Source organism: Ctenopharyngodon idella, chromosome 16, assembly GCF_019924925.1.
Source record: "Ctenopharyngodon idella isolate HZGC_01 chromosome 16, HZGC01, whole genome shotgun sequence".
Classification (NCBI taxonomy): domain Eukaryota; kingdom Metazoa; phylum Chordata; class Actinopteri; order Cypriniformes; family Xenocyprididae; genus Ctenopharyngodon; species Ctenopharyngodon idella.
The window spans coordinates 12984561-13007864 of NC_067235.1; the positions used below are offsets into that span (position 1 = coordinate 12984561).

Genomic DNA, 23304 nt, shown 5'->3' on the forward strand with positions numbered 1-23304 from the left:
GTTGATGGGCCCCATTGACTTCCACAGTATGGAAAAAATACTATGGTAGTCAATGGGGCCCATCAACTGTCTGGTCACCCACATTCTTCAAAATTTCTTCTTTTGTGTTCAACAGAAGAAAGAAATTCATACAGATTTGGAACAACTTGAGGGTGAGTAAATGATGACAGAATTTTCATTTTGGGGTGAACTATCTTTTTAAGTGTACTTGGAGAAAGTAAACTTTCTTTCTTTTACTTTCACTTAAAAAGTGCAGTTTGTAATAATATCAAATTAAAAGTTTTACGAATATGGTATACATTTGATATATAGTTTACCAAATGCTTGGCAGTACATTCGACAGCATGGCTACAGTTTTCAAAGACAAGTAATTATGAAATACATACTACATTTCATTTAATTGTAAATAACATGCACATAATTGTTTTAAAAAATTACATTCAGTTCACACTTGTGTTCTTTAAAGTATATTATTTTCGTAATAAGTACTTTTTTTTTTTAAATATATAAAGTATACTAAGTGTACGTTTTCACAAGGGAATAAATAACAATAAATGGACGATTAATTTAGCATAAAAGCGCCGTGTTGTGATATAATCTCCACCTCTAGGTGTCGCCAAAACCCCGGCTCTTTCACTCATACCTTCAGTGTTGTGACTGGAGGGAGTCCCCCAGTCCCGCTCACGTACTGCATCGCTGTAGACATCAGACAGGCTGTAGATGTCCCGTCCCGTCTGCAGCAGTCTGCCTCAGCACCTTGCCTGCCCGACATGCCCTTGGATATTACCGGCCCTTCTCTTGCTATAAACTACTGCAGAAATATAGAGACCACTAAACACTAACAGAGGACATCGGAGTAGGACGGAGTGTACCTGGATTTTTGACACTTTTACACTGCGACTGATCTAAAGGAGTTTTAGTCGGTATACTTTTTTGTTGTTGTACCGACTTTTCCCAAATCGACGTGTATGGATGTATCATGGCTACGTTTGCATGCAGGGTGCAGTTCTTAGATGATACTGATCCATTTAATAGCACAAATTTTCCGGAGCCGACCAGACCCCCACATTTCACATTCAGAGAGGATATTCCGCTCATCAATCAGATCGCTGGAGTTCACAGACTTCTGAAAGCACCACACAAGGTATGACACCCCTAAAGCAAACATAGTTTTATTCACTATCTTTACATGACTGTTTATTAGATGTGTTTACACCTATTTCTGATGCACTGCAATAATGTTATTGCAGTAGTTCTGTAGGGCATCATGCAGTTATATGGCAAGCCTTTTTAACATTCATTTCCTAAAACTTATAACCAGCAGCATCTATATTTATGGTACTAGTTCTTTTTTAATTAAAAGTAAATACTCTAATGGTGACTAGAATGTCAATTTTTCATTAGATACTAGTACTTATTCATTAGTTACTTGCAACTATTCAAATATTTATTAGTATCTATTTATTAGACAGTACACTATACCAATTAGCATTCTAGTACGCTGGTATAATATAACTATTAAGTGGCTATTCTTAGTATTCATTTGTAAACAACAACTGTAACTAGTTAGATAAGAAATGTTACTAGTAGCAATTTAAGTAGATACAAGTTTTAATAAATAGATACTAATTTATTAGTGTTAATAAATCTGTACAAAATCTGTACAAGTCTATTCAACGAGTACTTGGAATAGACACTTAAATATTTAAATAATTACATGTAACTAAAAATGCTAGTACTTAATAAATAGTTACTAGTAAAACTGCTTTTTGAAGTCTGAATTGCCTAGTTGATATTTAAACTTAAATATCAACTATTCAATTCAGACTTCAAATACCAGTTTAAATTTCAAAATCATTGACAAAAATAGCAAATAGTTATCAAAACTAAAGGATAGTTACTTGTCACTACTGTAATAGTGACTAAAAGTATAAGTACTAATGACTAATTTAAATAGATACTAGTCACTGTTGGGTTAACTAGTACACTGTAAAAAGTGGTAACCTGCAATTGTTACTTTAAAGAGCTCTTTTTTGTTGGTAGAAATCTATGTATTTTTGTTGATTCTGTAATGTTAAATACTAATTTTGACTTAAATAAATATTATTTTAGTTAATTTAGATGTTTTCATTTTTCTTCAGTGTAATTGAAAATATACAAAAAAATAGATACAAGTTAATGTAAAACATTTAATGTTAAAATGACTTGCCATAGCATTTATGCAGTGCAAAGGCACTGTTAGGGAGAAGTGATATGATGTCAGGATACTTCAGTGCGTCTTACTCCGCACTGCACCAAGGTGGTGTCCTGTGCACCCAGGGGGTTGTTTGTTAATGTCAGTGCTTCTAAAACACATCTTTTCAGGCTGGAATAGTTAGTTATGCCGGTCTATTTAGAGACAGTCAATAGCAAAACTATATAACTGCATTGTTTATAAGCATTCATAAGTAATCAATTTCCAATGTCATAATAGGAATGACAGGTAGCTGGCGTTGATGTCGTGGATATTCACATCCTGTCTCTTCTCACAGCCTGTAATAAACCTCACCTCGAAATTACCCAGCTCTCCTTCATTACAGGCATGACCCAAAACAATCAAAGTTCTTCTCCAACTGTATAAGATATAATTGTTGTCTTAAACTTGCTTCATTTCCACCACATAAACAGTGTTATCCCTTAAGCAGGTTTTAGAAGCGCTGTTATTGTGGTCTTAGAGGAATGCACAGCAGCTGAGGGCCATACTTGGGTGGACTAAATGCTTGAGCATGCCATGTCTATATACTCAGGAATCTTCAGCTGTCATTGGCACTGTCAGTGATGAACGTTCAGATAAAAAGGGTCCTCCAAGGGGCTGGAACTTCCTGTTTGGTGTAGCTTATCCTATTGTTGTTTGCATAGGAACATTATTGTTCTCTTGTGTACTCAGAGTTAGACTGTAGATTCCAAACAGGTGAGCGTCAACTCTGTGTTGCCATTTGTTGGTTTGCGAATGTTCACCAGATAAGTCAATGTGACTCACCCACTACCAGTCATCAGTGAAACTTTTAGAGCACATCTGCTTCATTATGAGTGGACCATTTCTGTGATTTGAAGTACTAACCTTTCCAAAACAAACATGCATGGAAGTATTTCTGCGACTCACACTCAATCCCCATCATTAAGATGGGTCCTTAAGCCACTTTTTATAAATGACGAAACATTTTCAACAGATGGATAAACAAGTCCAGGTGCTCATTAGTTTTTTGACTTTTGTTTTAGAATTAGAATTTTGTACTGCTTCATACAAATGACCCTAATGACCGAATGTCTTCATAGACATATTTTCAGTGAAACATCTTGAACTGTTGATTTTGTAGTCCAAAAATGGGACAAAATTCATAAAGTATTATATCATTTGATCTTTCTAAGCTCTATTAGGGGATGAATACTGAACAAAACATCACAACATAATATATTATAACTTGAACAAAACATCAAGTTATAATATAGTATGTTTATAATTCAAATACACTCTTAAAAATAAAGGTTATTTATTAGTATTTATGGTTCCATGAAGAATCTTTAACATCCATGGAAACTTTCCATTGCACAGAAGGTTAAAAGAAGTTTCTTTAGATTATTAAAGTGTTCTTCACACTAAGAAAAGATGGTTGGTTCTTTCAAGAACTGTTTACTGAAAGCTTTTTTGGGGAACCCAATATGGTTCTTTCAATGCATCTCAATTACAGATTTGCGAAAAACTTTTCCGATATTTTCTAAATGTCGATAAAAAACTATTGCGAAATGACGGCGTTTCCATTAACCGATGTTATGTGATTAAAACGTCTTTTTTCCTCTCGCGATAAGTCATTTAAAAAATCATGGCAACAGATGTTGGTAGGTTTACGTATATCCCAGCCACTGCACTAGCCAATATTTTTAATCAAAGGAGACGTAGGCATGTTATCCAAGCATTTATGGCAAGGAAAGCCCCTTATTCCTGGCCACAAATGAGCCACGGATGAGGTGTTTCTCCCTCCTATCTGCTTCGAGGTCTTGATAAATTCAAATTGTGGCATTTCTTTGTTGTTTAGAATCCAGTAGTCCTGTAATACTTTTGTCTTTTATGAGTTTAATGAAGAACTGTCATCTTCTGTCCAAACACACTGCGCCCTCTTTAAAGAATGATCGACTTTTACATACGGCAGGTTACCTGTAAATGCGGAAAAATTCGGTTTCCATTGCAGTTTTGCTAAATATTCCTCTTTCGACTTGCCTGAAAAGCCACCTCATGCGAGCGTAAAAACTTTTTTTTTGCGATATATGGGAGTTTTTGCGAAATTGACGTGTTTCCAATTTCAATTTGCGCAATTTAAAGGGTAATGGATACGCGGCTACTGTGAAAAACCTTTTTTTGGAACGTTTATTTTTAAGAGTGTATATATGCCAAGCATCAGTGTCCCAGAGAGAAATAAGCAGTCTTCAGGTGCTGCCATATTATTTACCGAATTTTCATGAGAAAAATTAAGTAATTTCAATAAGAAATCCACGCGATCTGGAACATTGCATGTGAGTGAAAGATTTCCCCAGGCAGATTTTGCAACACGTTCCATTTAGTCATGTGGATTTGCTGTGTTGACCAAACAGAAAGTTCTTTGATTTGAAAGTGAATTCTGTTTGAACTGTGCTTCTTATATCGCTACACTTTTAACAATTGGATTTTGCCCTCAAGTGACCGCGCCTTCAATGCAGAACACATACTGTGTGCAATTCAGAAACTAAAGTCGATAAAGTTTTAACAATCATATTTTCATAATTTGTGTCAGAAGTACAGATCTAAACATGTATATTTAAAATTATAGTTCATACCTGTATTTTGAAAGGAAACATGTTCAATCGTGTAAGATTCGGTTCACTTCTGAAGGCAGCAGATCTGAAGGACTCTTTTTCCAGTAAACAGCATCCATTGGAACTTTGAATCCAAAAGTCAGCACCATTTTTTCTGGAGCCCAGTGCAGAGGGTAGTCTACTGTTATGTTTGTTTCAGTCATTTGCCATATATTTTAAATAGGATATGAATGACAAATATATTTCAGTACAGTAGGCTGTTGGGATTGCCAGTGCACCACAATGCACTAATCCAATCTAAGACAGCAACAGTATTGTAATTAAAATGCAGACTATGGGCCAAATTTGTTCACAACCTTTTTTCCAAAGGAAGATCAATGTAGTTATGATTCATACAAGTAAATCTGAGTATTTCCATTATGATATCTAAGTTGCTTCTATCCAGCAAGAGATGAATCCTCAGGAGTTTTCTCTGGTGCATCAGAAGGTCCCAGACAAGCAAATTTTTCTACTTTACTCCACACAATTTTCAGTTTAAAATTGTTGGCAGCTTAACAACATGAGATATGATTTAAACTCTTATTGAATAAACCGTTTGTTTTCCCAGATTTACTGCAATTAAGCAGCCAGTATAAGGAACCACAGCGATAAAATAAAGCATCATTGAAGTAAAGAGCTGCATGGTGACCAGTGAGACCGAGAAAGTCAGAAACGGAGAGAGAGAGAGAGAGAGAGAGAGAGAGAGAGAGAGAGAGAGAGAGAGACGGAGGAAAGGGGATGAGCTGGCATGCTATTTAACATCAGCCCGCAAATGAGCCAGTTGGATTCGTTCAGTTGAACACAGTCCATCTTTGTCTTGATTGTTATTTTCATTTACAGCAAAGAGTAACAGAGTGACATGTTTTATTATGTGTCCAGGGTGTCATACAAGGCTGTTGTTGATCAAAAAGTGCATTAGTAGATTTATTTTAAAGTTATCAAACAATTCCATCAAGAATTTGGAACTTGGTTATAAAATGCCTAGGACATATTTGTCTGTTCATACTTGAATAACATGAAGACTAATTATAATATTTATATGTAAGATATACAGACATGTTCTTAGCAGCATTATAAATTGTTTATCCTGGATGCAGTGAGAAACATAAACCATATGGTGTGACACTGTTGTTGGTTTTGATTAGTTGGAGTCACTTTGTGGTGAAGAATTTTTAAAGGCACAATATGTAATTTTTTTGCCGCTAGAGGTCGGCTATTCAAATCAAAGGCGTAGCTTGATGAATCATGGGAGATGTCGTCTTCACCTCACAGCCGGTGGAAAAGAATTCAACAGGACTCGGGCAGAAATCATATTCTTAGATGAGATTATTAACATTACTGTAGTATGAAGCAGAGCAGGGTGAGTGCTGTGGGAGCGAAACGAGGCCGCTGGAGCGATTGCTAATGAGAGACGAGCGCGACACACTCCTCGAGAGCAGCGGAACTTTTATTATGTCACAGTCGCCGCTTCCGCTTCTTCCAGTCAGGCATATGTGGGGTGAAGCAGCGCTGTTTATCATATTAGATACATTTGAGTGTATTGAAAATAATGTTATAACATATGCGTTTGCTCGGCGGCTGCTATGAGACACTTGTTGCGCACTGCAGTAAGCTAGATCGATATCAGAATATCATATTAATAAATGCTGGATGGCTTGTGTTGCTAAATGGCATGCACTTAATTTTAAAACATATTGTATGACGGAGAAAATGCTGTATTACTGTTACTAAAAATAAAGCTGCATCTGAGCTATGTTAGCCACTTGACAAAATAGTGTTTTTCTCTGAGGCATGGTAAAACATGGTACTTGCGGTAAATCAAGAAAACGAGAATCAAACAATAAGACTAACAGTGTTGAACTATATAATAATGATTAGTTTTCTGTCTATAAATGTATCCACAGTTGTTCCCTTGTCTAATAAAACACATAATACATTAAAGCGTCTTTGGTGTTTCCATGGTTTTTACAAAATAAAACCAGAAATCGAAGGGAACGCAGGTATGATGTCATTGATAGGCGACGTGTCCTGGTTAAAATTGCTTATTTCTCTGGATTTAAACATTCTTGGAAACATTTGGGATAATTTTAAGTACACATGTCAACAAATATAACACCATTCTAGTGGTTTTTGGATATTTAATCCAAATATCTTACATATTATGCCTTTAATATATATTTTTCAAGGTACCTAGTATGTGCAATGTGAAATGTTGTGTCAATGTGTCATCCAAATTATAGTGTTATGGTTTGTGATACATTCTGACCTTACTGGATAGAATGTATTTTCAGATGGTTTAGTTTATCTTGTTTCTAGATTGATTAGTCCTAGTTAAGGACGTACTCCATTTGTAAAACATCTGATCCAAATGCTACTTTATTGCAGAAGATTAAAACTGATAAAGTAATATAGAGCACATTCTTGTGCTTATTGTGAACAATTTATCACTGCTTATTATTCCAAAAGGAAAAAAAGCTTAAATTTGTAATCATTAATCAAAATGTAGTAACTTGCTCTTCATCTAAAACGACTTTGACTTTCTGCTGATGTCACTTAGGCCGGGCGGGCTATTGGATAATGTTAACCAACAGCCAAATATAGCTACTAAGGCATTATTTTATTGTTTAAAGCCCACTTTTTGTGATCAAATCAATTCTTGATGGATAAAATCAAGTCTCACCAGTCATTTTTTTTCTCATTGAATATCTTATTTCACTCTGAACACATTACAGAAGTAAAATTCACATTATATTTACATTAAGATAAATAACTGTGATAAGGACAGAAACTTTTCATCTTTTTTTCAATAATCTGATAAAAAGACATTTCTCACTTTCTCTTTTATCTCTCTCTCACACACACACACACACACACACACACACACAAACATACACTTGCGCACACACACATCTCTCACTCATACGCTTGATGGATGCAGGTCTTCAGTGAGTTACTTTTTTCGGGAAGCCTTTTCTGTCTGCGCATGAATTTTGCCGAAATTACAGAGTCTGGTAATGAGAAGTTATGCTAAATGCTGTAAAATATAGGCTAGCCCTTCACATCTGCGGCTGAACTCTGGATTAGCCTTACACATTGTTATGCAGAGTTGAGGTTTTTGCAGGCCAGTGACTTTTCCTCTGTATTTTTCGGCAGAGTCTGCAAAAAAAAAGCTCCACGTTTCTCGTTGGCTTCGCACGCCTCTGAAACACAAATGATTGCTGTTGTGGTCCCCATACATGTGACAAACCCTTCTTAACATGTTTGCTAATTGGGCGCTTCTTATTTAGGAGGCAACCACAGACACTGTTATAATTTTAAAATGGAAACAAACACAAAAATACTTATTGCTAACACACATCAAGTGGCTGAAGCATGTCAACTAGTGATTCATTTAGCCACTGCACATTGTTATGTCATTTAATTACGCCTTTGATGTAGAACCAGACTTTCTGGAACACGCAGACCGCTGTCGGTTTCACAGTCCACAGATTTAATAAAAGCAGCTTGGTTAATATGCTACATTGCAGTTAGGAGGATGTTGTTTTATATTTTATTCGCCATGACCTGAGGAGTTCAGTCAGGGTGACTGTGGCGACTGAAAAAGAGCAACTTTTCTGAATGAGAATTTTTATTCTCTTCCTACACTGGCTAAAACTGAGCTTGGAGATGAAATTGAGGATGAAATTTTGTGTGTGGATTTGGAAAGCGATGCTAGTTCCCAGTGAACTCTTATTTTTAGGACATCCCCAGATCTGTGCTTGCTTGCCAGTGCTGTATTCTGTGGTTGGAAGAGGAAGGCCAGGCCCGGCTTTCCATCCTCATGACCACAGGGTCACAGGGTCAGTTGCTGGGTGGGGAACCATCAGTTATACTGTTAATCCAGGAGCTCTGCGCTCAGATTAGCTGCTCTCCCAGACCTGCAGCCTTTGCTACTGCTCTAATCCTTTGTGCTACTGTTTAACCTGGAGCTTGTTTATTTAACCATACCTGTATACTTTGTATTTTCACATATAGTTTTATGTATTAGGGTGAGTTCAGTCGCTTGCCGAATCGGGTAAACTTTACATCTTAAATTTTTGATTTTATTTATGTGCTCTTTCTGTGTCAACTTGGCTAAGCTAGCTAAACTTGCAGATAAAATCTGAACCCCCCCCCCCCCCAGCTAACATAAGTTATTAAAGGCACACTATGTAGTTTTAGCCTCTAGAGGTCGCTTATTCAAAACAAAGGCGTAGCTTGATGACGCCTTGATTTTGCGGAATCATGGGAAGTGTTGTCCTCACGTCTACAGCCAGTGGAAAAGAATCCGATGAGACTCGGGCAGAAATAATATTCATGGATGAGCTTATGTATTTATTAACATTACTGTAGTATGAAGCAGGGTGTGGCTGAAAACCATTGGAGCGAAACGAGGCCGCTGGAGCGATTGCTAATGACAGACAAGTGCGACACACATCTCGAGAGCAGTGGAGCTTTTATTATGCCGCAATTATGATGTCATTGATAGGTGACACACGGACATGGTCCGTTTGCTGCTTATTTCTCTGGATTTAAACATTCTTGGAAACATTTGGGATAATGTAAGTACACAAGTCAACAAAATATATAACACTGTTCTAGTGGTTTTTGAATATTTTAATCCAAAAATCTTACATATTGTGCCTTTAATTTTTTTTTTTTTTTTTTTTTGCATGACCGTGAATGTTTTGAAAAATAAAAAAAACGGTCAGTATTCATTGATTTATTTTGCCATGTATGGCAAAATTTTCAACCGACTATGAATTTATGGCTGTCTTGGAGTTTTCTGTACAATTAACAGTATAAGTCCAAGTTATCATTGGAACATTTCTTTATAAAAAAATTAACATTGGATTTAAAATATATACAGTAATAGTATCCATTTAAAAATAGAAATGTACATTTATAAATATAAAATAATTAAATTAATAAAAGTTAAATACTTCATTTTTTGGGCCACCCATTTAATCCTTACTCTTGAGCTCTGTGACTTGTAGCTTTAACTGTGAATTTAGTTTATACTAAAAAAAAAAATGCTAATAACTTCATCTATTTTTATTTTTATTTTTCGTACATTATTTATTTCTTATTGTCTTGTAAGTAGTGTTCCAGTCACAAGAGTGGTAAATGAGTGAAAATGAGTTTTCAGATACAGTCACCTCCCTATTAAAGGGGCTGATGTCATTCTGAAGAAAGGCTGGCAAATCTCACACCATCACTGTGAGCCTTATGAAACACTCGATGAAGAGCACAGAGAGAGTGAGATTATAGAACTGACACGATGAAGACCATTGAAGGGTGACTGTTTCCCAAGAAACACCAGCACATTACGGTTAAAGCTGGCCCTCACCCTCTCACCATCTGTTGACAGTAATGCAAGGCACCTGGCAGTCAGCTCAGCGGCAGAGCGGAATGCTGTTAGCTGCTGCAGTCTGATTGATCCACGGTACAGCTGACATGAAAGTGCATGGAACGGAGCCCACCGCTGGAACTCCAGAGCGAGCACGCTGGAGGCCGCATCCGTCTGATTGTTATCAGTGTCCCTGACTCGCTCCCGGCCGGGTGACTAATCTGAAGTACCTGCACGGGGTCTCTTGCAATGAAATATCTGGGTCAACCTGAGAAAGATGGAGCACAGCTGGAGACCGCGAAAAAGAGGAAAAAATGAACCAAAAATGTTTTTTCCCCATTCAATTACCCTGCCAAGTTCTTAGGAAGCAATCTACTTTCTGCCTCTTGAAGTTGTAAATATATTACAACTCTTGAGCCAAGACAAGGGAGTTCTGGCTCGAGAACGAAGTGCAACACTTTAGTTTAAGGGTCTAACATAAGGGTCTTATAACAACATAATGGGCTATATATAATGTTTGCCTGAAGATTTATATACAGTGGTATCAGGCACTTTAATGTTTGCAATGTTTTAAAAGGAAGAGTTTAGTCTTGGATCGAAGTCGAATTATTTTAAGCTAACGGAGTCTGAAGTTATGAGATGATTCAGGATCAGTTCTTGTTACTTTAGAAAGAATAAAATGAGTTAAAGTTTACTCAGAAATTAAAATTAATTTACTCACCCTAATGTTGTTCCCAACCAAGAGACAACTTTTTGATGAATGTTGAAAAAACAACAACATTGGACCCCATTGACTTTCATTGTTTGGACAAAAAATGAAAAAAGTCACACAGTTTTGGAACGAAAAAGATGACAGAATTTTCATTTTTGAGTGAACTATCACACTATGTTCCTATCTTAATGGAATTCCTGGTCTCTTCTGTAACAGAACCTCTCTTAAAGTGTTTTAGTTCACCCAAAATAGAGTTGTCAAAAGTACCAACTTCGGTACCAATCGGTACTGAAATTTTAAAAATGTGACACTTTGAGCGCTGTTGAGCGGATTCGTAAACACCTCTGATTGGCCATTGTGTTGACAAATTCATTGGATATGTCTGTGATTGGCTACAGTGGTCAACGCATGGGAGCGTTTGAAAGCACACGGAAGTGTTTGAATTTGAAAGTGTTTTGAAAGCGGGAGTGGGAGCGTTTGAGCGTTGTATCTGTGTAAGCGCTCGGTGAAGAGCGTCATTGATGTCTATTTACAACGTATTTTTGAAGCGTTGATCATTGAAGCCAATCACAAACATATCCGATGAACAAACAATGGCCAATCAGAGGTGTTTACAAATCCTCTCAACAGCGCTCAAAGCGTCATATTTTTAAAATTTCAGTACCGATTTGGTACCAAAGTCTGTACTTTTGACAACTCTAACCCAAAAATGAAAATCCTGTCATCAATTTCTTTCTTCTGCTGAAAACAAAAGAAGATATTTTGAAGAATGTCGGTAATCAAACAGTTGATGGGGCCCCATTGACTTCCATAGACTTCCATCAATTGTCATACTTATATTTTTCAAAATATCTTCTTTTGTGTTCAGCAGAAGAAAGAAATTCATACAGGTTTGGAGCAACTTAAGGGTGCGTAAATGATGACAGAATTTTCATTTTTGGGTGAACTATCCCTTTAAGACAGCAAGTGATTAAACCTGCGATATTGCTTCTATTAATCTTCTCTTCTGTTTTTCCCAACTTAAACAACAGAACTGTGCTAAAAAATAAATAAATAAATAAAATTCTCAGAATATGGGTTTCTGTTTTCATCAACTTGCCCTAAATAGCCCCGCCCACCCTGAAATCTAATTGGCCCAAAATCCTTTTTTACATAGCTGTATATTGAACGTTAAACAACTGTGATTTTGTTTTTTCGTACAGTTCTTAAATATGTAATTTTTGCATTCATTTTTGAAAAATTAAACAATTTTCATCAAAAATGTCCATTTAATAATTTGACATGTCATGTAACTATCAAGAAAAAAATAACATATTTTTCCTTACACCTTGAATACATGTGATTTACAGATCTTAATCATTTTTTTTAACAAATATCATTGATTATTCTTAAATATCCTTTATTTATTTTTGTGGGGGTTATGCCGAATGATCTGTCAAACTAATTTAAGGTTTACAATAATATAAGCTCTTCTTTTAAAGAATTTGGTACTTTTTGAGGCTTTATTTCATTGTATAATATCAGGACAGTTATGCCATTTTTGACTTCACTGATAAATGAGTAGAATGTCCTTGTTTTTCTTTTCCTTTTTTTTTTGTCATGATTACTTTCACATCGTATCACACCCCATCTATATCTCTACCAGACAAGCCTCTACCAGGTCTATGTGCCCTAAATATAGTCTGACTTTGGATTGTGTGTCTGGATTTCCTGTGAGCTTCAGATTTGGGCTGTAATCTTGTGTAGCACTCTTTCTATCTTAAGGACATGTTAAATTAAACTCTCTCTATTTGTAACTGCCCTCATCCTTTTCCTTCTAGTGTTATGCCTCACTAAGCTTGTTGTCAGAAGAAAAGTTGGGCATTCTTTCATGGATGATAGGAAATGAAGACCCTTGAGGTAGAAAGATGAGGCAGTGTAGTCATCGTTGCCATAGTTGACCACATGTTGTGTGTCGTTTCTCCAACATGACATGATGTTTGGGCGCCACCAGCTCTCTGAGATGAATAGAGTGGTCATGGGATCAAAGCTTTTCAACCCTTAATGCCTTTAACAGTTACAGTAGCATCCTTGCTTGTCCTGTCTCTGTTCAGTTCACTCTTTCTCTCCACTTTTAATTAAATTACTGGCAGGAAATTCAATGACAGAGCCGGTTAATGGATAATCTGAAAACCAGTCAAGGTTAGGACACATTAAAATGAAATGTTTTCTGTAATGACTTTTACTGTCAAAATTTCTACACTACTTCCTATCTACATTTTTAGCTACAAATTTCTTAAAAGAATCACTGCCTCTATAGCCATACGCATTACCATTTTGGTGATTACGTCGCATCATCTGATGTTTTTTGACCATCCCGCCATGAGCTGTGTCAAGTTAAAAATAGTTTGACTTTTAAAAACACGCCTTGAACATTATGTTCCATTTTGTTTTGCTTCGTCAAGAACACATCTTATGTAAACGCCTCTAAGAAACACGTCCGATCAGGTTGAGTTTAAACTGAAACTAATTATACAGAGCTTCCTTAAGACGATTAGTGGACTAGCCATTTATACAACGCAATAAACAGTCGGTTTAAAAATATGGACACATCCCTAATATGCACATCCCTAATATACACATGTAGGAAAGCGTAATGTTCAACTTGGGTTAAAATGTATCAACTTAGGTTAAAATTCAAAATGTAATGAAAAAAATTGGCCAGACATCCTGTAAAAAAACACTTTCAAATCTGGTAATTTATATATATATATACATACAGTATCTCACAGAAGTGAGCACACCCCTCACATTTTTGTAAATATTTTATTATATCTTTTCATGTGACAACACTGAAGAAATGACACTTTGCTACAATGTAAAGTAGTGAGTGTACAGCTTGTATAACAGTGTAAATTTGCTGTCCCCTCAAAATAACTCAACACACAGCCATTAATGTCTAAACCGCTGGCCACAAAAGTGAGTACACCCCTAAGTGAAAATGTCCAAATTGGGCCCAATTAGCCATTTTCTCTCCCCGGTGTCATGTGACTCGTTAGTGTTACAAGGTCTCAGGTGTGAATGGGGAGCAGGTGTGTTAAATTTGTTGTTATCGCTCTCACTCTCTCATACTGGTCACTGGAAGTTCAACATGGCACCTCATGGCAAAGAACTCTCTGAGGATCTGAAAAAAAGAATTGTTGCTCTACATAAAGATGGCGTAGGGTATAAGAAGATTGCCAAGACCTTGAAACTGAGCTGCAGCACGGTGGCCAAGACCATACAGCGGTTTAACAGGACAGGTTCCACTCAGAACAGGCCTCGCCATGGTCGACCAAAGAAGTTGAGTGCACGTGCTCAGCGTCATATCCAGAGGTTGTGTTTGGGAAATAGACGTATGAGTGCTGCCAGCATTGCTGCAGAGGTTGAAGGGGTGGGGGGTCAGCCTGTCAGTGCTCAGACCATACGCCGCACACTGCATCAAATTGGTCTGCATGGCTGTCGTCCCGGAAGGAAGCCTCTTCTAAAGATGATGCACAAGAAAGCCCACAAAAAAGTTTGCTGAAGACAAGCAGACTAAGGACATGGATTACTGGAACCATGTCCTGTGGTCTGATGAGACCAAGATAATCTTATTTGGTTCAGATGGTGTCAAGCGTGTGTGGCGGCAACCAGGTGAGGAGTACAAAGACAAGTGTGTCTTGCCTACAGTCAAGCATGGTGGTGGGAGTGTCATGGTCTGGGGTTGCATGAGTGCTGCCGGCACTGGGGAGCTACAGTTCATTGAGGGAACCATGAATGCCAACATGTACTGTGACATACTGAAGCAGAGCATGATTCCGTCCCTTCGGAGACTGGGCCGCAGGGCAGTATTCCAACGTGATAACGACCCCACACACACCTCCAAGAAGACCACTGCCTTGCTAAAGAAGCTGAGGGTACCTAAACCCTATTGAGCATCTGTGGGGCATCCTCAAATGGAAGGTCCACCGTGATGTCGTCATGGAGGAGGACTCTAGTGGCAACCTGTGAAGCTCTGGTGAACTCCATGCCCAAGAGGGTTAAGGCAGTGCTGGAAAATAATGGTGGCCACACAAAATATTGACACTTTGGGCCCAATTTGGACATTTTCACTTAGGGGTGTACTCACTTTTGTGGCCAGCGGTTTAGACATTAAAGGCTGTGTGTTGAGTTATTTTGAGGGGACAGCAAATTTACACTGTTATACAAGCTGTACACTCACTACTTTACATTGTAGCAAAGTGTCATTTCTTCAGTGTTGTCACATGAAAAGGTATAATAAAATATTTACAAAAATGTGAGGGGTGTACTCACTTCTGTAAGATACTACATATATATTATTATTTATTTTTACTTTAAAACTTATTTTTTTTTTATTTTAAGATCTTTTTGATTTTTAATTTTTAAATCAGATTTTTTTTTTTATTATAGTTATAATATTTGATTCATAAGTAGGATATTTTCAATATTGTGTATATCGGCACCATCCTAGAACAATAGACCTTTTTCACAGACTGTGATGACGTGTTTTAACGGTCATCAATATCGTAAATCCTGCAAAGTTTTTTATATTCATTTTTAAAAAAACGTATGTACATTTACAACACTATACTTAGTATTATATTACCTTTGCATCAAATTACAAAAATCTAGTTAACGCTGCTGTGAGGGTGTTTCTAATACAGCGGCTATGGGAGTGACAGTAAAAATTACTTCTTTCTCTCTTCTGTTCTGACTGCCGTTATCAATTGCTCTCTATTTTTTTCCTCTTTTTGAAAGTTGTGAAAACATTTTTGTGGAGTTTTTCTTTTGCTATTTGAGCAAATGGAAACGCAAAAAATATATTTAATGTATTCTCTCATTCACCGCTATAGAATTTTACCCAACTATGACGACTTCCGCTTCTGAGAAACCCGGAAATGTGAAAAGGGTCTATTGAAACATTTTTCAGCAAATCAGTTTGCAGCCATTGATGTCTTCATTTTCCCCTTTTTGTATATGGACTTTCTCCTCAATTAGTCAAATTCGCAAGCACAGAATACAAGAAAGCTCTGACAGTGTGAATGAACAAATCCCAATATACCAGAACAGTAAACTGATTTGCAGAACAACTTTTCTGGAATCTCTGTGTAAAAGAGGCTTAAGGTTTCTAGCTGCCACACCTAATGGTGTTGACTGGTGTGTAATTCGCAGCAGACATGCAGTCAAAGGTGTTGGGAGGTGGGGAAGAGCAGTAATCCTGTTACCAGGCCGCTTGCAATCTGCTCGAGAGTCTGTCGTCTTTATCTCAGTGCTGCCCAGCATAGATAGAGGAAGAAACATAGACAGTGGGTTTATGGAAAACATAGACCAAAACTGTGGGCTGGATTAATAGTTTCAGAGGTTGTAGTTATTTCCTGACAGAGTCAGGTTTGGGCAAGGTGCTCAGTTCAGGGTAGCATGTAGCCTGTAATATAAATGGGTCAATGACATGATGCTATCTTTTTTGTGCAGATTTATTAAGTTATTTAAAAATACATTTAAAATACAATTAATACATAGTCATTTGAATACACCTCCTCTATAATGAACATGTTGTTAATTTTTTAATTAAAATACATTGTGATATTTTTTTGGGAAGGTAAAAATGTCAGAGTGAACTATCATACTGAAGAGGAAATTCTTGAAAAGAAAACCTTATATTTGAAAAAAGTAAACAAACAAAAACCTTTGCTAAGTCATGTGGTGCAACCAACTTGCAGAAAAAAACAGGAAATGACCTTCATGACAAGTCAGGTCAGCAAGTCTCCAAAATAATCAGATCTTTTGACTATTAAATGACAAGGCAATGTCATGTGGAGCAACTCCCCGCAAAAGTAATGATATTAATGCATTCATAATTCATTGTTTTGTAAAACATACAGTTTATCCTTGAAAAAATATCTTGAAAAACTTTTTTTTAAATAATGATTTTATTACGTTTCATTCAGTGTTTACACGCTGCCTGAGGCATTAAATGCAAACTTTCTTGAAAATAGTATAAAAGTTTTTCAAAGCCATAAGAAAAGGGTATACGTTTTTCAAAACCATATAAATCCAATGCGAATACAAAGAGTACATTTTTAGATTTTGGCACATGTGTTTTAAAATCAAAACTTTAAATAGTATTTTGTTTTCTTTATCGTAGATACTCTATTTTGTCATTGGCCCAAATTCTATCCCATACCCCACATTTAGGCTAGATATTTAAAGATTTAATTAAAGGGTTAGTTCACCCAAACATGAAATGTCTGTCATCATGTACTAACCCTCAAGTAGTTCCAAACCTGTATGAATTTCTTTGTTCTGCTGAACACAAAGGAAGATATTTGGAAGAATGTCAGTAACCAAACGGATCTCGCCCCCCATTTACTACCATAATAGGGAAAATTAATACTATGGTAGTCAATGGGGGGCGCGATCTGTTTGGTTGCAAACATCCTTCCAAATATCTTCCTTTGTGTTCAGCAGAAAAAAGAAATTCATATAGGTTTGGAACTACTTGAGGGTGAGTAAATGATGACAGAATTTTTTATTTTTGGGTGAACTATCCCTTTAAATAGACATTCTAACTCTTGAACATAGTACTCCTTAAGTAGCTTTATGGTAATTTTAGCTAAATCAATTGTCCAAGCATGTGTTTTCATACAGCGATGCAAATCAAAACTAGTAGGATTCCAAAGATCTTACAGGTGGGGTCAGAGACTTTCAGCAAAGACCCCTTTGGTATTCTAGACATACTGGCAAAAGTAAACTCCATTTGTTACCAACGCATGAAGGATATTCTTGCCTGTCCCTGGGGCTGGATGTGGCTCGGTAAGCCAGGCAGGGGCTTAAAGGCCTGATCTGGGGCTGGGGGGAGTCAACTGGGAACAGTGCGTGTAATTAGCATGTTTAGAGTCACGGGTGACCCTGCTCACATGTTGATTGACAGTTCACGCTGCTGCCTGGCAACAGCCCCCTGGGAGGTTTCAAATCCCATCGCTGGGCCATAATTGAGTGTCAACAAACAGGCAGGCCTCCTACGGAGCAGTCCTCTGAAGACTGCTGCATATCTCCAAATAGTGTGGATGGGCTTCTCACAACACTTCTATAAATCAGATAGCCTGAATGCTTTGAAAACTGCTTGAGTGTGGCTTCTCACAGTTTATGAAGCTGTGTGATGTTATGAATAAAAAAATGATGGTGCATTCCTGTGAAGCACATAGCTGACATGTCAAGGCTCAGCATGATATCAGCCTGATGTCATGCATATCAAATGCATCGGTATTACTGATGGTTTACTTGAATACGTATTTATGATGTGGATGTAATGTTTCATCATAATTATATATTTTAAGAAGGAACTTTGATTCATGTTGCTTATGAATGTTTCTTTTAATCTGTCTTTTTCATTTTGTTCCTCTCTTAGCTCGATGACTGTGCTTTACAGTTGTCTCATAATGGCAGTTATCTGGACTTGGAATCCACCTTGGCCGAGCAAAGAGATGAACTTGAAGGCTTTCAGGAGGATGGAGGGTAAGCAACAGTGAAATAAGGAAAATTGTCATGATTCATTTACGTTAATGTTGTTACAAACCTGTATGACTTTCCTCTGTGGAACAAAAAAGTAGATATTTTCTTCATGCAGCTCTTTTCCATACAAGAAGTTAATCATCAAAAGTAACCCAAAAAAAGCACCATAAAAGTACATTTTCATGAATGAATCATTCAGTTTGATCATCCAGTTAATTGAAAAGACCCTGCTTAAAAGAATGATTTGTTCACTGATAATGATTAAATACATTTTACCTTGAAAGAAATCATAAAACTTGATCTAATATTTATATATATATATATATATATATATATATATATATATATATAATTATATACAGTATAATATATATATATGATTTAATTATATATAATGTATAAAAACAATTTTGAAAATAATGAATGTTAATTTTTATTTAGTTACACCACTTGGCATTTTTTAATATAAACTCTTCTTGAAAATGGTATAAAAACCATATGAAACCAACATTAATACAAAGAGTAAATTTGTAAAATTTGCCATATTTGTTTTAAATTCTGAAAGTTTTAAGTAGTATTTTGTGTTTTCTTTATCATAGAAACTCTTTTGTCATTAATCCAAATATGTTTGGCCCAAATTGTATCCCATACCCCACATTTAGGCTTGACACTTAGGAATATAAAGAAATAGACTTGTCAGCGAATAACGGCTTAAATTTCAGTCTGTGGTGTTTTGTTGTAATTTTTTGAGCTTAAGGCTGCATTAAGTTTCCTGCTTTATTTTCCATGGGAAAATAACAGCATACTGGTATGGAACGACATTAGGTTGAATAAATACAGATTCATTTTTGGCTAAATTTGTCCTTTAATTATGTACCAAAATCTTCTGATTTTTCCAAATAGTCAAAAACAAGCAAACAAGCTACTCACACTTTAAGCATTTGTGTGTTTTCATATATGAGGTTTAAATACGTATTAGCTGTATACTGACAATCACCTTGTTAGTTTGAATCACTGAATCACTACTGATGCTGAAATGTCTGATGATGATCCACTACCCTGTTAAATATGTTTGTTAGTGTCCAAGTTGAGGTGTTTTCTTTTTTGCTGTCTTGTACAGTTTAAGTTCATTGTATTATGAGCAGTCCAGATTGCAATGATATTGCTCATCAGTTTGAGCAACAATTTCTCCTGGTCTCCCTTTATTGACATTGAGAGAGTTCTTGCTTTGTAGTAGAATGGAAGACCAGTGGATGGATGAGTTATTTACATCCCCTTAAAAACCTTTATTATTGTGTTTGAAGAGGTTATTTCACATCTTGTTACATTGGAGGCAACTATAAGCACAATCAAGTCATGTGCATTCCATAAAACATTCCATCTAAAGCTATCAGAAAGACCTTAAAATCTCACAGCACATGTTCTTTTATCTTAAGCACATACCGCTGTCGTTCTGTGACATGCCTCTATTCAGCGAGCCCTCAAAATACCTGACTGGTTGGCAAGGGCACAGATGATGTCAGCCTCCGGTCTTAAGAAAGTTGGCAAGATTCAGAGTTAATTGTCTTGTTGAGCAAAGTCCAAGAGTAGATGCTTCTTTTAAAATTAATCATGGTTTAAAACACAATTCATCCCCCAGAATCTGTTTAGCTGGCAGTTTTATATCCATGGCATTAGTATGGAAGCCTGTTTCCTCCACTTTATATCTATATATCTTTATATCTTATATCTTGTAGCATGTGAAGGCAGCATTATTATGTGGCCTTGTTAGGAGATGATCAACGATATTCACTTCACCTGTGACTAATCATAATGTTTTGGCTCATCAGTGTATGTCACAATTGTGACTGTTTCTCCTAACTGTGACTTTATATCTCACAATGTTAGTTTTATGTCTCACAATATGACTTTATTTCTCATAAATGCATCGCATTGCAATTGCTTAATTTCAGTTTTTATATCTTACAAATGACTTGGAACTTTATTTCTCACTAAGTGACTGTTTCTCATAATTGTGACTTTATTTCTCATAATTTCAACTTTATCTCTCATAATGTGACTTTGTGTGTCTTGTAATTGTGACTTTATATCTCACAATTGACTTTACTTACCATGATTGCAGTTTTATTTCGTCCATTGTGACTTTGTCTCTCATAATTGCAATTTTACATCACACAGTGTGATTATCTCACAATACTGTACACGATACTGGCGCAAACTCATGTAAACATACCAAATAAAACAAACGAGTTTTTCTTTGACCTCAATGAGTAGCTTTTGACTCACAGCTTAATTAGACACTACTGCTATCTTTTCTAGCCACCGAGTTGACATAGCCTCCAGAAACTGTCAAATGCCAGTGATTGAAGGCTAGATTTTGGCATTTGAGGCTGTTATTGGACAAGGCCACAAATATTTAGGGATGTATTTGTGTAAATGTGGAGGCAGGTCTAGCACCATTTTATTTCTTCTGGATTGGGCTCAAATTCAAAATATAGTTACAGACATAGTGAGTGAATGGATGTCTTTTGGATGAGTGAGAGGCTGAAGGGCCACTTCTTTTGGTCTCAGAGAGATGAATGGTAGTGCCAACTGGTGTGCCGTTTCTCTCTTCTGTCTGTCTTCAGGACCCCCTTCCCAAGAGGCTATCAAGGGTGTGCATTATTAGACCCATGCAGAGTGTCTGAGTGGGCTGTGGAGAGCAGGAATGGAAGACTACATTACTGTTAATAACAGGGTAATTCAGCACAGTGGGCTTTTATGGCCTGGATGGGCTGGAGTTCACAGCCCCCTCCATTTACTGAAGTTGTGCTTTATTACGGGGTCTAAAAACCTTGGCCGAAGTACGTGATTAAAACCAAAACCATTCTCCTCCTCCTTCCCTCTTTTGTGGTTTTCTATCTTGCTTCATGTGATGTGTCTGACCTACATTTCATCAATTGCTGAAAACACAAAAAGTAGGCTAATTGGCTCGAGGAATAATTTGAGGTACCTTTGTTGCTGCTTCATTGTTGCTACTGTATCTTCTTACTGTTTACATTAGGCCTGGAACGAATTATCAGGCTCTTCTTAATTCTCAAAGTATTAAGAAAGTTGGCTTTCAGTTCTTTTCAAACTGAGATTAACTGTTCTAACAACTGCAACAGTACATTTATTCCATTGCTTTGATGCACATTTTTAAATAACGTCATCATAAACAGATGTGATTTTGCATGTGACTTATTCGCGTTGCTTATCCATGTCCCTGGAGGCCTGTGATGAGATTCCAAAGGGACAATCAGAAATGGATACAGATTACAAGTTGCATTCCACAGGTGCCTCAGTCATATGAAGTCACTTTGGGCTCTGATTGAGGAATGATCCTGTAACGCCTCATTTTGTAAGGTGGATATCTCTGTGTCATATTGGCTTAACCGTCCTAATCATTACCACACCACTTCGTTCAGAAAAAGCTGTCAGAGCCTGACACAGGGCCCCGAATTTAATCCCACTCGCTGTTAGTGCGGACCCTCAGTTCTGGCAAACCACCAACAAAATTTTCTCTCTTACACCGGAGCTCAACAGTAAGGATCTTTTTGTGGCCCAGTCTGATTTTTACTTGTCTTGCCAACATTTTTATTGGCCCCTCCACAAAAATTGTTAATATAATTTTTTTTTAAATATTTAATTATTTCTTTTAAAAAATCAGCTATACATTTTTTTTTTTTTTTTTAAAGTAAAAAAAAATAAAAAAAATAATAAATAAATATTTTTTGTAAAATATTTTTTTTGTCCACTAAATCAAACTTGGCTCAAAACTCTGAACTCTTTTACTCCTAAGATAACTGTTGACATTAATGAATAAGTGTGTCTAAAATCTCACTTCTTTATATGCAAATACCTCTCCTATTCTCCCTCTCTTGCTTTCTCTGCCCACTTATATTTTTCTTGAACTCGTTTTTTTCCTGGCCGATGTGCCGGAGGAGCTGTCGTCGGGCTCGGTTAGCCTCTGGCCCTGGAGAAACGCCTAGTTCCTTTAATGGGAACGCTTCAAATATTTGTGCGGATTACATGGATAGAGGGGTAGGAGGCTGCTCAGCTGGACCACTGTATTTTTCCCTTATTGCTGAAGTAAATGGCAGGCAGAGGAGCTGTGGTCGAAAGTGTGGAAACACTGAGGTGCCGTGTATGTGTTTCTATGATCTCTGTATTTGGAGAACCTTATGAATAGATTGACAGGTGATAATACTTCAGCAGATTTTTACATATTTTGGATGCTTCCAGTTTATATGAGTGAAATATTAAAATACAGTGCAGTGTATAATTTCAGCACCACTAGTGGCACGAAATGGAACTGCAGAAATAATTGTTTCCAAACAGGTTTCCAGGGTTTCCTGAGCCCAACCTTCAACATTGCCAATGGTTGAGCCAATGTTGCTGTTTTGGACTGGTTTGCATGCCCAAAACAAACCAGATCACTGCAATTTGTGACCCTGGACCACAAAACCAGTCATAAGGGTCAATTTTTTGAAACTGAGATTTATACATCATCTGAAAGCTGAATAAATAAACTTTCCATTTATGTATGGTTTGTTAGGATGGGACAATATTTGGTCGAGAATTGAAAAACTGGAATCTCAGGGTGCAAAAAAATCTAAATATTGATTAAAATCAACTTTAAAGTTGTCCAAATGAAGTAAATGAAGCAATGCATACTCACTCACAAAAATCTTTACGGTAGGAAATTTACAAACTATCTTCACGGAACATGATCTTTACTTAATATATTAATGATTTTTGGCATAAAAGAAAAATAATATGATAATTTTGATAATATGATAATATA

At 36.7% G+C, this 23304-nt stretch overlaps 1 protein-coding gene across 1 annotated transcript in view; it reads left to right on the forward strand.

Annotated features, from left to right (window-relative positions):
* The first annotated feature begins 652 nt into the window (after nt 1–652).
* fhod3b (formin homology 2 domain containing 3b) overlaps nt 653–23304 on the forward strand; it is a 202532-nt gene continuing 179880 nt past the window's right edge. The window contains 2 exon segments of the mRNA XM_051866566.1: nt 653–1144; nt 18376–18482. Of these exon segments, the coding sequence (XP_051722526.1) occupies nt 980–1144; nt 18376–18482 (272 nt within the window). The 5' untranslated portion in view covers nt 653–979.